This window comes from Nuphar pumila, chromosome 14 (assembly GCF_984573655.1).
Source record: "Nuphar pumila chromosome 14, dmNupPumi1.hap1.1, whole genome shotgun sequence".
NCBI lineage: Eukaryota > Viridiplantae > Streptophyta > Magnoliopsida > Nymphaeales > Nymphaeaceae > Nuphar > Nuphar pumila.
In genome coordinates this window covers 34,489,448-34,504,778 of record NC_143262.1, presented here as the reverse complement: position 1 = coordinate 34,504,778, position 15,331 = coordinate 34,489,448, and the positions used below count along the sequence as shown (strand labels likewise).

Genomic DNA, 15,331 nt, shown 5'->3' with positions numbered 1-15,331 from the left:
GACTTCTTTACGAAAGCACTTCTCTCCGGTTTCATTTTTTTGCTTGACAAACTTTTGGTGACTACACCCTAAGTTTGAGGGAGAGTGTTAAAGTGTATATATAGGTATATATATAGCTATATATACCAAGGTTGCCAAACTAGGAAGCGAAAGCAGGAAACGATACAAGAAGTGGAAGCGAGAAGCGAGGCATTTTCAAATTTATAGGAAGCGGGAAGCGAAGTATCATATTAAAAGCGAAATATTAAAAAAAAATGAAGCAATATGGTAATTGAATAGGAATCGAACAAGAAACAAATAAAAACTAAAATAAAATTGTTCATTCTTATATTTCGTGATTTTTCAGTAAAAGAGTTAAATTTTTGTTAAAATCTAACAATGATGATTACTAATTTAAAGAAAGTACATGGAAAGTGAGCGAAAGCGTGAGAAAAAAATATATGAAAACCTTGCAAAGAACCGCGAGAAAAGCATATATGAAGCATAGAGCATGTGTGTGGGAAGCATAGAAGAAGCGTGGGGGAATCGAGATTCTCATGAAGTTTCGGAAGCGAGGAGTATCGTGCTTCCGAAGCGAGTTTCCGGGAAGCGAACTTCCCACCTACCTAAGAAGCTTCCAGAACTCTGATATATACCTATATAATATGGTTGTATACATATATACATATAAATATGTATATATATTGTAATAAATAATACCCATTAGGGGTATTTTTATCATTTCACCTATGTAATAGATGTGCCCATTAGGGGGCACTTTAGACTTTTTCTGTTTCTTTTATTTTTTGTCTTTTTACTTTTTGCTAAGGGCATTATACTCTTTATAATGCCCTTGATATAAGAGACGTTGGAAGCTCCCCAACGGCTATGTTTGAAGTCATTGGGGGGATGCTCCCAATGACTCCTAGTGCCTCTCTTTGCCTATATAAAGGGGTAAATCCCCTTCTTGTATCCAATGTTTTCTCAAGCATTTTGATCCTTAATAATACCTATATTTTTTACTTGTGTTTTAGCTCCTAAGTGGCTTCTATGCTTGTATTTGTATTGACCCAAAAGTGTCTTGATTGTGTATGTTTTTGTGTTCTTGTAAGAGGCACCCACTTGTACTCTTTTTCTAGTTTCATTACAATTGTACACAGGGCTAACTAGAAATCTGAAAAAGGAAAAACCACTTAAGAGAGAAGTATAGTTACATAAATGAGCAGGCCATACTATTAAGGTTAAATACATAAATGGCAGTATTAAGAAGTAGCATGAAGAGGAAACAATCACATGGTGTAACTTCACTATAAAGCATAAGACTGCACAAAAGTTCTATTACCCAAAACTGCTGCACGCTCCTTGGGACAACGCCCTCCTTAGGGTCAGCATCTTCTGGTAATGTCAAAATATAAGGGCTATGCAAGACAAGATTCTTCAACTTATCAACATCAGTACTGTGACAATTTGCAGAAAAAAAAAGTTAAAATTGTCAGCCTATTGCAGTCTTATAAGATTCAGAACGGCAACATAAATATCAGTCAAAATGCTGTCATGGAGATGGATAATGAAGCAACCTCCTTAGAGGGACATTGCAATGTATTTATACAGATTGCAGAAAAAACTGCTATCATTATAACATAAAAGTAGAATGTTGAGATGGAAGATCAGCAATCCTTTGTGAGAAAAGTTCAGTCTGCCCTCTTTTAAGAGGCATAGAAATAGGAACCATGCATACAATTTTGGGAGAGGAATCAATAATGGAGACTCAGAAATAAAATTACAGTAGAGGAATGTATAATGCAGATTTGGACATATTCTAACTTACCCATTGTGCTAAAAGACAAAATGCTTAAGACTAATGATGGAATTTGAAGAGGCCTAATCATATACCACCATGAGTAAAAGTTTTCAAGAGAAAATTTTCATCCAAAAGGCTGATACCATCATCCCACAATAACAAAGGAGTTAAATAAGACAAACCAACAACGAATTAGCCAAGAGTTTGCAGACATAGAAGGAACCCTTAGGCAAGAAAAACAGAGAAATATACTTGTCACTAACAAAAAGAACTTCACACAAGGACCAAAAGACATAATGTTGCACATTCCAATACAACATATTATGAGAAAAGAGGAACAAAACTGAATACAGCGACTTGAGTCACCCAAAATGAAAAGATAGCCATCGCTCAGAAAGCCCAAAAATGTGGATCAAAAACCTTGATTTTCCAAGAAATAAAACTGTACTTTAAGTAAAACCAATGCCTGTAGTTATACTGCAAGAAAATATATAAAAAAATAGAAATCCCTTATTCTGGTTTTTGTGATTAATTTGATTAAAAAAAAGAACCCAAAATGCTACAAGGATAATTGGTCTCATAACTATTTCCTTCCCTGTAAAACCAATGCTCTGCAAGGAACCCAACGCCTGATCTGGCAAGATTGGTGAAAGATAAAAGCCTTTATATTAACAGAGATACAGCTTCAAAGAGACTTGTGCTCTGGTACAGTCAGAGCAAAAGAACTATGTAATATCATTAGCTTGTACAGTTAGAGCAAAAGAACTATGTAATGTCATTAGCTTGGATGAGAACAAAGATTCCATGAAGTACATGCTAGAAAGAGAATAATATTAAACTCTCCATTTGTGGAAAAAATAAAGAGAATGACACATCACAGGTAAATACACTTACACAGATAGACAAATGTTTTCACAACAAGTTTCTGAAAGCCAGAGTCATAAGATGGCCACCAAAGAGCAAAGCAGAGAACAGACTATGTTCAAGAACACAAAAATATCACAAATGGTATCAACGGAAACAGAAGAAGCCATGCAAATTTAGGCCTTATTGAGCATAGAAGGCTTAAAAGATCCGCCATTATGATAATATGTACCCATCGAAAAGTGCATACATGTATCTGTATATGAAGTATGAACATATTAAAAAACCAACCACAAAAATCAACCAACAAGTACCAAAAACAGCGTATGTCAAGAAGATGTTATTAAAAATACCTTAAAGTTGCAGACATGAGAAGACATTGGCAATGGCGAGGAAGATGAGGTACAAGGGTATTCAAGTCCTCTTCATATCCATAGGACAATAAGAGATCAGCCTGGAGATAAAATGAAAAACATGAAACGAATTCTTAAAGAATGCCTCATCCAGTAATTTTTTTTTTCAACAAGATTATACATAATGAGATGATGATAATATGGCAGGAAAAGCTTCATTCAGTTTGGTGCAAATAAAACCAAAACTGCACACTGCACAGCACTGATTAACCAGTTAAATTATCCTACATAACCAAAAAAGCCCCTCTATTTTGCAAGATAAAAGTGTAAAATGGTATTTGAATCCAAGAAATCCCTAAAATAATCCCCAAATATCTCACGAATGCACAGACCAAACAAAAATAAATAGTCTTTATTAAGTTCCTCGTAAAATGCTTTTACAAAAGCCTACCTACAAAGAGGCTTAAAGCCTCTATATATATATACACAGCAAGAAGTAGCTGTTCGAGAGCTTCTAACAGCTAGTTGAACTAGCGGCTAACGACTAGTATATCCCAAAGGCTAGCTATATGCTAGCCTTATTACATAAATACCCTTATGGAAAAGGGTATAAAAACAGAAAAATAAATACAACAAAAATACAGAAAATTAAAGAATAAAAATACAAAAAGAATCCTATATACACCCTAGTGAAATGACAAAAATACCCATACTGAAATGACAAAATACCCCTAAGTACATTAACAAAAAGATGGTTAGAGTTTTAGAAAAATAATTTTACTCTATAAAAAGACATAACTGTGAATTTTCTAAGCAGAGTCTATCAAAAAACAAAAGAATACAATCCATAATAACTACTCTACTAACCATATAAAACCACATTTCGTTTTGAAGAATAAATAAACTAATATTATGGAATAGCATTTATATTTAAAAAATTCACAATATAAATAACTATGTTCATTTGTATTTAAAAAAATCACAACAAAAGCGATTTATATTTAAAAATTTCACAACATAAATCACTATGTAATGAAAATTATTGATATATTGAGAATGTTTGATTTAACACCTCTAATCTTGTTTTATGAAAATCTCATGATAATATGATGACATTTTGAAAATGTAAGATATCATGGGCATCAATATAGAACTAGGTCCCTTCTTTTCAAACCTTCAATCTTCCTCAAGGGGATCCACTACCTTACTATTTAGCAGCTATGTCACATGGGTGCGGGTGCGGGTGCGGGCACGGGCGCGGGTGCGGGGGTGTGGCAGGGGCAAAAATGTAAAAAAAAATAAATATATATATATATAAAAGGGGTCGGGGGTTCCCCGACGCGGGTTTTTCTGCTGACAGCAGAATTTTTTTTAAAAAAAAAATCGCAGCCCTGACAGACAGCTGTTGTCAGCAGAATTTAAAAAAAAAAAAATCGCAGCCCATTTCATAGGGCAAATTTAAAAAAAAAAATGGACCTAAATGATCCTGGGTGCGGTCAACGCACCCAGGATCGGGTTGACCACACCCGCGTCAAGTTGCGTCAACGCGGGTGCGGCACCCTGCTAGCCGAATCCCTGTGACATAGTTTAGCAGTGTTGTTCAAAACTTGCTTCGAGGTGCAAAAAGTGTGCTTTGAAGTGACATGCAGGCAGTTTTGTCTCGAGGCGCACCTATAAAGCACATACGGGTCTGAGGTATGCGCCTCATGTGCCTCGAGGCATGCCTCACCTCATATTCATGTGGTCAAGCGGGGTCTTGAGGTGTGCCTCACCTCATACCCCTGTGGTCAAATGGGGTCAGAGTCCCCATTTGACTCTTTAATTCATTAGAAAAAGGAAAACAAAAAATGTAAAAGGAGAGGGAGTGCCAGATCGATCAGGGCCACATTCCCCCTTCTCATCCTCCCTTCCACCAGCGGCGATGAGTCCAGCAATCCATCAGCAGCAGCAACATCTCCGGCCCCTCCAGAAACCCATGAGTACTCTCTCTCTCTTCTTTTCTTTTTGTTATTTCCTTCTTTTCTTTCTGTTCTTTTCTTTTTTTTATTTATTTATTTTTCTTTTTTCTTCTTTTTTCTTCTTCTCCTTCTTCCTTTCTCTTTCTTTCTTCTTCTTTTCTTCTTTTTCCTTTATTCTTCTTCTTTTCCGTTTTCTTTTCTTTTCTCCTCTTCGTTTCTTTCATTTTTCTCCTTTGTTCTTTTTTTGGTCTTTCTTCTTCCTCTTTTTCTTTTCTGCAGCTGTATGTGCAACAAATGTTGTGTGTGCATGAATGTGGGATTTGTGATGAATGCTATGACCTGTGTATAGGTGAACATGTGGTGTACATGCGTATATGTGCTCTGTGAGTGTGTGCATTGTGTGTGTTTGTATGTGAACGAGTGTGTCACTGTGTGTGTGACACTGTAGTGTATATATGAATGTAGTTGTCTACAGTGTGTGTGTGTGTGTGTGCGCGTAGGTGAATGTCCGGTGTGTGCTTGCGAGTGGTGTGCTGTGTGTATAGTGTAAAACTCTTTTTGATAGCATGGCGCCCCCTACAGAATTATGTAATTCGATTTTTTATGGAATGAACTCAATGATGGTTCTTCAGGTTCCTAAGGAGAGTGCTAGATCGGGGTTGCAGAATATGTCGCATCTCCAGATTTCAAATGATAATTAGATAGGATCGACTCCTTTTTCCACATGGTTCTCAGCAATCTTCTCACTTGCTAGGTTAAAAATAAAGGATCATTGATTACTGGCGGAAACTTAGGCCCTGTTTGGATGACAAGGTGCAAAACCTGGTTATGAGAAATCCAGGTTTAGACCCAAAACATGGTCAAGTTAACCTGTTTGAGTGACCAAAACCTGAAAATCAGGTTTTTTGGTCCTTAAAAAGCTAAAAAAAATTAGTATTGGCCAGCCACCGGCCGGGATGGTGCCGCCCTTGTTGGGAAGCACCATCCCGGCCAGTGGCTGGCCGGAAAATGGTCGAAATGTTAAAAATAAAAGTGCCACCCACCGGCTGAGAAATGACCGGATGGTGTCCCCTTCCATGGCAGGATGTCTTAAAACCGAAAAAAAAAAATTTGCTGACCATTTTCCAGATGGTGGCTGGCCAGAAAATGGCCTGACAGCCATGGATTAAAAAAAATCCCAGCCGGAAAATGGTCAAACAGCCATGGATTTAAAAAAGAATCTGGTCATTTTCCAGAAAATGGTCAGACGGTGGTTGCTTGTGTCAAAGAGCAATGGGAGGGGTGGCAGGTGACGGTGGTGAGAGGACAGCCACCCCACGCCCCCACCCTTGACAATTGGGTAAATGAAAAAACAGGTGTGGGGGTTTTTGTACAAAAAGGACTTTCTTTGAAAACCCAATTTGTTTTGGTGGCATTCAAACTGTCCAAACCAATGTTGTCTCTATCGTAGTATATCGTACGATACGTATCGTTACTTTTTAGAAAAACGATACAATACACACTCGTAGTGTGTATCGTATCCTTATCGTACAACATTAGTCTGTACAGTGTCACTGCACTTTAAAAAGGGCCAAAAAGTAATTTCGCATTTTTGGGTTTTAAACACCTCTTGAGGACCGACTCCCTCATTTGTGTAGAGGTCATTAGAGAGGTATTCACGCACCCTAGGAGATGCGGGAGCGAGTTGATGGCCGATCCGTGTGGGAGGGATAAGGGGCTTTTGCAATTTCATCAAGAGTGAATTTTCACCATTTTTTACTCAAGAAAGTGGGTTAAGGTAAAAAAAACCTTATTAGCATCAAATGATCCAGCATGACAATAAAGCACTCGAGTAATGAGTGAAAACCGATTAAAAATCAAGTGCAACTATTGTCATACTATTTTTATAGGTGGTATCTCTCGGTTAAAGCATCATTTAGCCAAGACACGTCAGAATGTTGCCCCTGCATGTCAAGGAATTTATCGGATGTCGTGAAATGGCAATGCCAGCAATTACTAAATGATCTGAGAGAAAAAATATGAGTGAAGTAGAAATGGGGGTATATGCAGCCCTGAGAGGATGAAGATGAGCTCCCTACTTATGATCCTATAACTCCTAGCATAGCACAATATGAAGTTTTGCAGCGAAGGAGAAAGATATAGCTGGTGCTAGTAGTAGTAATACCTCAGGCACAAAAAGAAGAGAAAGAGGAGTAGAAGGGAGTTCTTCGAGAGGAGGTAGAGCTAGAGGCTCAATTAGGAGCTTTTTTCCTCCTAGGACTGTTCCTGGGGTGCAACCCGACATTTGTACTGCTATGACTCCTCAACATTTAGTCGAGCAGGCGAATGTCACGGTTGAGAGATGGTTCTATGATACTTGCATTCCTTTCAATGTGGTAAATTCTTTTCATTTTTATTCATCGCAAATGTCATAACCAGTATCGAGTCTGTATATAAAGTATCTTCATATTATATTTTGAGAGAAAAAAATTTAGATACTAATTTGAATGAAGTGTAGGCATATTGTAACGAGATGAGGTAGTCATGGATAGAAACGGTGGCATCATGACAGATGGGTGGACAAACAGATTAATCAATTTTCTTATCTATTACCCCAAAGGAACTATGTTTTTGAAGTCAATTGATCTATCTGATATGCCCAAGACAACAGATGTATTGCTCAGAGCTTTTGATCAAGTCGTGGAAGAGGTTCAACATCAAAACATTATTCAATTCATTACTGATAATGCAACAAATTATAGGGCAACAAGTAAAGAATTGGCAGAAAATTATAAGTCATTCTTTTGGTCCCAGGTATTGTCGGTAATACATTTTACTGGCGCAGTTTACGTTCGCCAATTAAAATGTGTTTTTACTAGTGCAAAGTCTGCACCAGTAAAAACCTTTCCCTGGCACAGATTTGCGCCAATGAAGATTTCTAATGGACAGTGAAACGGTTTTCACTGGCATAAATTTGTGTCAATGAGAAGTTTTTATTGGCGTAATATTTGCGCAAGTAAAAATTGTTTTACTGGAGCAATATTTGTGCAAGTAAAAATTGTTTTACTAGTGCAGATTTGTGCCAGTGAAGTTTCCACGTCTTATTTTCACTAGCGCAAGCTTATGCCATATTTTCACTAGTGCAGTTTTGCGCCAGTGAAACAGTTTTCACTGGCACAGTTCTGCGGCAGAAAAGATATTTTCACTGGTGCAAGTGTATGATATGCTACGCTAGTGAAAAATTATATTTATCTAGCGCAACTAGATGCGCCAAAAAAAATACTTTTCAATGGCACAGACTGTAGTTGCGCCAATGAAATGATCGTAAAACATTTTGCGCCAATAAAAAAACCCTTTTAACTATAGTGAGTAGCGACTCCACATAGTGCAACTAATGGAAGATCCTAAATATGGTTTTCTTTATGGTAAGTCGATTGAGCCTACCAACGGGGGCTCCGCATGTCTAGCAAGAGCAATTAGTGCATGTCACCTTGTGTTGGGACGATGCAAATTTGAATCCCAATGGTCGTATAACTGGTAGGGGTCTACCCAACCCCAGCTTTCACTGTAAAAAAAAAGACAATTGAGCCTAGACCCACACCCAGTAGACCAGCAAATCAAACTCGGATCTGTGTCAGACCCAGCCATGTCCAATGAAGGTTTGATAGTCGACACTATTCATGCTAGCTCGTCATTGAACGCATCTAGAATTCATGCTTGAGGAAATCGGCAACATGGATAAGATACAGCATACAGTTGAATGCTGCCAAGAAATTACTAAATTTATTTATAATCATGCATAGGTTTTGAGCCTAATGAGAAAGTATATTAATGGTGTTGAGTTGACAGTTACTAGATTTGCTACAAATTTTTGACAGTTAAAGTTTACTAAATAATAGAAGTGCACTAAAAAAATATTTTTATCAATTGCCTGGAATGCATATCCCCATTCACAAAAAAGAAAGCCAAGAGAAATTGTAGATATTATATTTAAAAGTAAATTCTGGGATTCATGTGTTAAATTGTTGATAATAACTATACCTTTGGTGAAGGTACTTAGATTGGTTGACAGTGAAGACAAACCAGCTATAGGTTATCTCCATAAGGCCATAGATAAGGCAAAAAAAAGTCATTAGAGATAAATTGAATAGAAAGAAAAAATTGTACTTGCATGTATGTAACATCATTGATCATAGGTGGATTGGGCAACTTAATCAGCCTCTTCATGTTGCAACGTATTATTTAAATCATGCATTTAGATATTCCCCTACATTTAAAATGGACAAGGAAGTCAACCAGGGTCTCTTGGATTGCAACGAAAGGTTGAATTCTAATTATGGCATTCAAGATCAGATTCATGAAGAAATAAAAGTTTATGACAATACAATGTATAATATGGGGAGACCTGCAGTAGCGCGAAATCGTACCACTATGATTTTATTTTTTTTATTTCAATTTAATTTTATATTGTTATTTAGTTATAATGTTTTGTATGATTGTATCAGTTATTGTGTTATTGATTTCTCATTTTCTTGTTTTTTAGAGACGTGGTGGACTAGGTTTGGAAGTGATATTCTAAACTTGAGAGCTTTTGTCATTCGCATTCTAAGTCAAACATGTAGTGCAAGTGGATGCAAAAGAAATTTGAGCATATTTGAGCATATACAAAACAACGAAATAGATTGGAGCACAAAAGGCTCAATGCATAGTTGGCAAACCAGGCGAGTCGACTTGGGAATTGGCCGAGTCAACCCGGATCGAACCCCAACTAGATCATTGATTCAAGACTGCCAATCTACATGCCTCTTATGTGTTTCTTCATGCATTTTGTGATTTTAATGCATAATGCCCATAAAAGAATACTTTTTATAAAGAATCATATGTTTTTAAATCGAAAATATTAACAATTATGTATAGCTGAATACTTATATAGCTTAGTCATTGATGTCATATGCTAGATTTAGTGATTATACATAATGAATTTTGATTTTTTCATATCTTAACACTAGAAAATGCATAGTCCTAACTAATCCGAGTTACCAAGTCGACCCGCTGACTCGCGAGTCTTGGGTTGGATGATCCGAATCTGAATCACGAGTTTGCCAACTATGGCTCAATGACCTTGTGTATGCTCACTACAACTTACTATTGAGGCAAAGGTATATAAATTTATAAAGTTTATTTGTCATATTCATGTGTTTATTTAATGTTTTTATGCATACAAACCCAACTAATTTTAATTTTTCATGTCATCTTTTGAGGCAATAGAAAAGCTATCATCAAGGAGGCATCATGAACAATTTGATCCCATTAGTTTGGAAAACTTTGATATATTGGATGCATGGGTTCAAGAAGAAGCAGACCTTCTGAATGAAAAGGACATTCAGTGGATAAATGTGGAAGAAGCTCAGGACGTAGATGACGAAGAGCCCACGTAAATTGGAGATGATTTGAATATCGAAGGAGGAGGAGAAGAAGAATAAGAAGATGATGATGATCGATGATATACTTTTAAAAAACTTGGTTATATAACTGTTAAGTATTCATAAACTTGGTTATTTTATTTTTTGTTTATGTAATATGAAAGTATGAATCTTTTGGCATGTTCTTAATTGCAAGATATTAATATTTAGCATTGTTCTTGTGAGATAGTTGATGATTGATGATGTAGCTCACAGAGACATAAACGCTTCATATGTGATTTTATGGTTGCATTTTGTGCATTTCATCATTGTTTCATGTGTTATGAATTTTTAGAATTTTTGCTATTTTTCCTGATTTTTTTAAAAAATATATTTTTTTTCAAAATTTACAATTTTTTATGATACAATATGATACGTATCTTATTTTGGGCTCGACCAATACGGGTTACAATATGATACAACCTTGATTCAAACAGTTTGAAAACCTGGTTAACGCTCAAAACCAAGTTTTTAACCTGGTTTTGAGCATCATCCAAACGATACCTTAGTGTTTCAAATGTGACTTCCTATTAACTCAGAGATCACCGAGTGGGAACCATTGATAGATAAACTTTGCACACGGAGTTTAATGGAAAAAGATTAGTTACCTATAGGGTTGTTCTAGATAAGGGACTTTCTTGGTTAGATGCCATTGTATATTCTTATTGAACCAATTCTAGCCACATGCATGCACACATGCACATGCACATGCACAACCCCACCCAGACACACACAAATGCATATGGTTTATTTTCCCATGAATCTCTTCTCTCCCTCTTTAGTTTTGCTTTCATTTATGTAAGGTCCAATTTGAAGCATAAAGACAATTTTTGAGGAGATAGCAAAATCATAACCATGAATATTAAAGAAGATATCAAACCAAATTAAATCAATTCTAGTATTATCTTATGTGATTGATGCTCTTACAAGTGAATCTTAAAATTCGTACCTCATCTAAAACTAACATGGAAAGTGAACCTTGAAACGATGATGCTTGAAAGACATCCTTCGACATGCATTTGGAAATGCAAGCGGGCGATGAAACCAGAATATCTGGAGAACCAATAAATGCTGCTCTCTGCAAGATGGGGAGCCAATAACCAACACACAAGGATGCTTAACATATATTACCATATCTACAGAAATCCAAAATTATGCTAAAGAACATAAAACAGCATTTGGGAACTTAGAACTTTCAGTGAACACAGGTTCAAAATGTCACCAATCTCATTCTCGGCAATTTCTCTGCTAGTTTTTGCGGGGAGTTCTTTTCAAAAATGGCTTTTCCCAGGAAAAACCTCTGATGTTTTAAAAAATAAATACATAAATGTAAATAGAAATTAGAAAGGATAAGAAAGAATAGGATTTAGCAGTATTTTTCTTATGAAAATATAAAGAAACAGTTAGAAAAGTTTTCAAAATAAAAGAAACAAAAATCAGAAAATTTATATACTTAAAACAAAAGAAAGTTTTTGAAATATCGTGATATTATTGCTATAATATAATGATATATGTATCACTGATATTCTAAAAATTTCGATATATCTTGAAGTTTTTTTATCAGCTACTATGAAGAACCCAATAATATTATGATAATTTGAAAATATTGACAATATTGATGACTATGATTTAGAACATAGTCACCAATAGGGCCAATATTTTGAAAATATCACAATATTATCGGTATTTCAAGGCTAACCGATATTTTTCCAAGATTTTCCAGATATTTTCAAAGTATCACCAAAACATGTAATATAGCGATATTTTCCCGAGATATTGCTGAGATTTTAAAAAAACATCTTGTTTATATATTTTTTGTTTTTCTTGTTTATTTTATTTTTAAAAACTTTTGTAATTGCTTCTTTATATTTTTGCAAGAAAAAATACTAGAAAGACTATTATTTCTTATATTTTTTGTTATTCCTTACATTTTTAAAAAATTTAAAACTTCCAATATTTTCTTGAGATATTTTTGAGAAAAACAACTTTTTCAAAAAAAACTCCCAAAAAAAACCTTATCAAAAAATTGCCAAGAACAATATTGGTGACTATAATTTAGAACAAATTTTCAAACTTTATGCTAAAGTGCACAAAAAGCATTTGAAAGTTTAGAAGTTCCACTGAATAATGGATAAAACAAATTTTCAAACTTTCACAACTCAATATGTTTTTTACTATCATGCGGTAACAGGAATGGCGAGCTTACCAAATCAGCATCAGACATGGCAGCTGTCAACTGTACAACTTTCAAATGAGCTCTACAAAGTTCAAGCAGAGATGAGATCTCCAAAGAGACCTGAAGCAAGGAGTGTAACATTAATTCACCGTGACCCAGACAAAGAGAAGAAAATGAATATACAAGTACAACCAAGTGTAACTGAAGAATGGTAACAACAATGTCAAATCGGATTACTAAGACATGATGTTTGATTCCCTTTCACCAAAGGAATCAACAAGTATTCTCATTTTCACAGAAATGGCTAACATGAAAGTATGAGAAGTATAAGGAAATTATTAGGTGGGTGGCAAGATGTCACCATAATAGAAATGAAATAGCCTAAACTAAATGAATCATCAAGGCACAATAGATTGTCCATAGGCCACTTAACATTCCACCATGATATAACAGTCCTTTGACGAAGCATAGATAGATAAAGGTTTCTTCATTTATAGCCAGAAGAGCACAATGTCAGCAACAATGGCCTGATATTGTTTTGCTCCATTGGTACCCCCCCTGGAGCCATTCCATGGTGAGAGGCCATTGAGAAAATGAAAAATACCAAACAAGATGCTCTAGGATTGAAAGGAGAAAGTGCAAAATATTTTTTTCCAACCAATTATACACATCAATCGCATTATATAACTGGAATCCAACTAATGGTCAAGGAGTTCACCAGCAGCCAATTGTTAAGCAAAATCAACCTGCCAAAGAGATACAACAGTTCTTAGTTATAGGTCAGTTCCCAGATCTTATTCTAAAGGAAGCATGCAACATTGATCAATCTTGTATACTGAAGTGCTTGCTCTCTGCTAACTTCAAACTGAAGTTCAGTGGAAGTCTATCGGTAGAAGTTGGCACATGACTAGTAATGTCATCACCCAACACCAGTCAGCTTTGTCAGCATCTCCTAGTTCCACTGAAAGGCAACACTCCTTAAGACACATGTTAATATGAGACAATTGAAGGACAAAATGGGAAGAGGTCTGAGGCACAGGAGAAAGCAAGCCTAAAATGGGACTATGTGACAGGAGCTGAGAAAGAAGAAACTCAAAATAATAGGCGGAAGGTGGAAAGACTAAATGCCTGTCATTAATAACAGTCAAGAAAGCAATCTACAGCAAGAGAACATAACATCTAAAAGTTGTAAGCATGGAGCCCAAAGTTTAAAAAAAAGGTGGTTTGAGTTGGTGACTTGTCCAAGTCAACTGGGCTGCCACTGTCCACTACTGGGTGAAACCAGCTTGTTGGCCAGGTCCACATACGCTTATCTAACTTAACTTCATATCAAGTACAGGAATTACAATGACAGAGAGGTAAGATTTTACATGTATTTGCACGAACTGTTTCTCATGCTAACTTTCATTGAGGTATTGTATTCTAGTTTTATTATAAATATACTTGCTATTTCACATTTGTGATGCTGGTTTTAGATTAAAAATCTTGGTACCGACTACTAACAAAAGGAGCCTAGCAGAAGGCCTCCTTAAAGCCAGGTCATAATGTTCCTCTAGTGGGCCAAGAGATGTGGGGCTCATGCAAAAAGGACAAAAGACGCTCAAACTGGGGAGATGTGACGGCCAATGCCAAGAAGGTTGATTAGTAGAGGGGCATGAGGAGAGGAAGCCAAGAAAATCAGGACAAGGGAGTAGTGAGACAGGAAGATAGAAGAAGAGGTTTATGGCTTCTCATGTACCCATCATCTTTTTGAAAAGTTTATCGTATGTAACCACTAGGTATAATGGAACTTGAAAGCTTATTTGACAAATGAAAACATCTTTTCTTCTGTGAAAGCCAGATAATACAATCTAATGTTCTATTTCCCATGCATCTATCGTCCATTTAGAAAGCCGATCATATGTCTTACTTCAGAACAAAAAACATGATATCTTCACAAAAACTAGGTGCTCCAAACTAGTGCTCTATATTGAAAGTCTATGTAATATAATGTGGTATAGTTTTGTGTAATGTAACTTTATTAGGGCTTGTTTTTGGACTGCAGGAATAGAGGAGCTCGTCATTCACGTCCTGGTGCCTTCATCCAACCCAACGACTGGGCTGTGGTGGCTGGGGTTGAAGAAGCTGACCTAAGCATCAGCTTGTTGGTGATTTTAGGAGATTTTCGAAGCAAACCTCATGCAATTTGCGTAAGTTTTGGATTTTCTAGTGGATTTCTAAGAATTTCTGGATTTTAATGTGCATATCTGGACAGATTTGGGAATCTGTTGGTTCTGTCCATATTTTGGGGTTTTAAGTTGTGAGATTGGTATTGTTTGGGTCGTTTTTGCATTAGAAGAGTCTGAAATCAACCTTGGTGTGGATTAGACTTGGATTTGGAGAGTTTTGAGGATTTTTCAAGTGAGAAATAGGTAGCGGAAAGTCTGTTTTGGGCCTTAGCAGATGTGTTTGGCCTAGTTGTTTGGTGCTGCACCTATTTTGATCATGTTACTATAGAAGGTTGAAGAAAACTTCTTGCAACAGCTGATTTGGTGTTCGTGGAGGAGAGTTGAGCAAGGTTTGAGGTACTCATAGCTTGCGGTAAGCTATATTTAGAGTTTTTTTGAAGTATCGACTGCCCTTATTTGTTGTGTTTGTGCTGTGTTTGTGTTGATTCAGCATTTCTTGTGCATAAAAAGTGTATTATGACTTCCGTTTGTGCCTTGTGCCTTTCACTTGATTCTTGGAGTATCTTGGTTGACATTTTGGTGAGCTTAAAA

General features: G+C 36.2%; 1 protein-coding gene across 1 annotated transcript in view; it reads right to left on the bottom strand.

Moving 5' to 3' along the window:
• The window catches only part of LOC149816745 (P-loop containing nucleoside triphosphate hydrolases superfamily protein), a 69,585-nt gene that overhangs the window by 39,980 nt on the left and 14,274 nt on the right, over positions 1–15,331 (bottom strand). Inside the window, exons 3-6 of the mRNA XM_089986766.1 lie at positions 12,603–12,692; positions 11,346–11,474; positions 2,998–3,098; positions 1,322–1,436 (exon numbers count right to left, since the gene is read on the bottom strand). Coding sequence (XP_089842892.1) covers positions 1,322–1,436; positions 2,998–3,098; positions 11,346–11,474; positions 12,603–12,692 — 435 coding nt within the window. The remainder of the gene's footprint in view (positions 1–1,321; positions 1,437–2,997; positions 3,099–11,345; positions 11,475–12,602; positions 12,693–15,331) is intronic.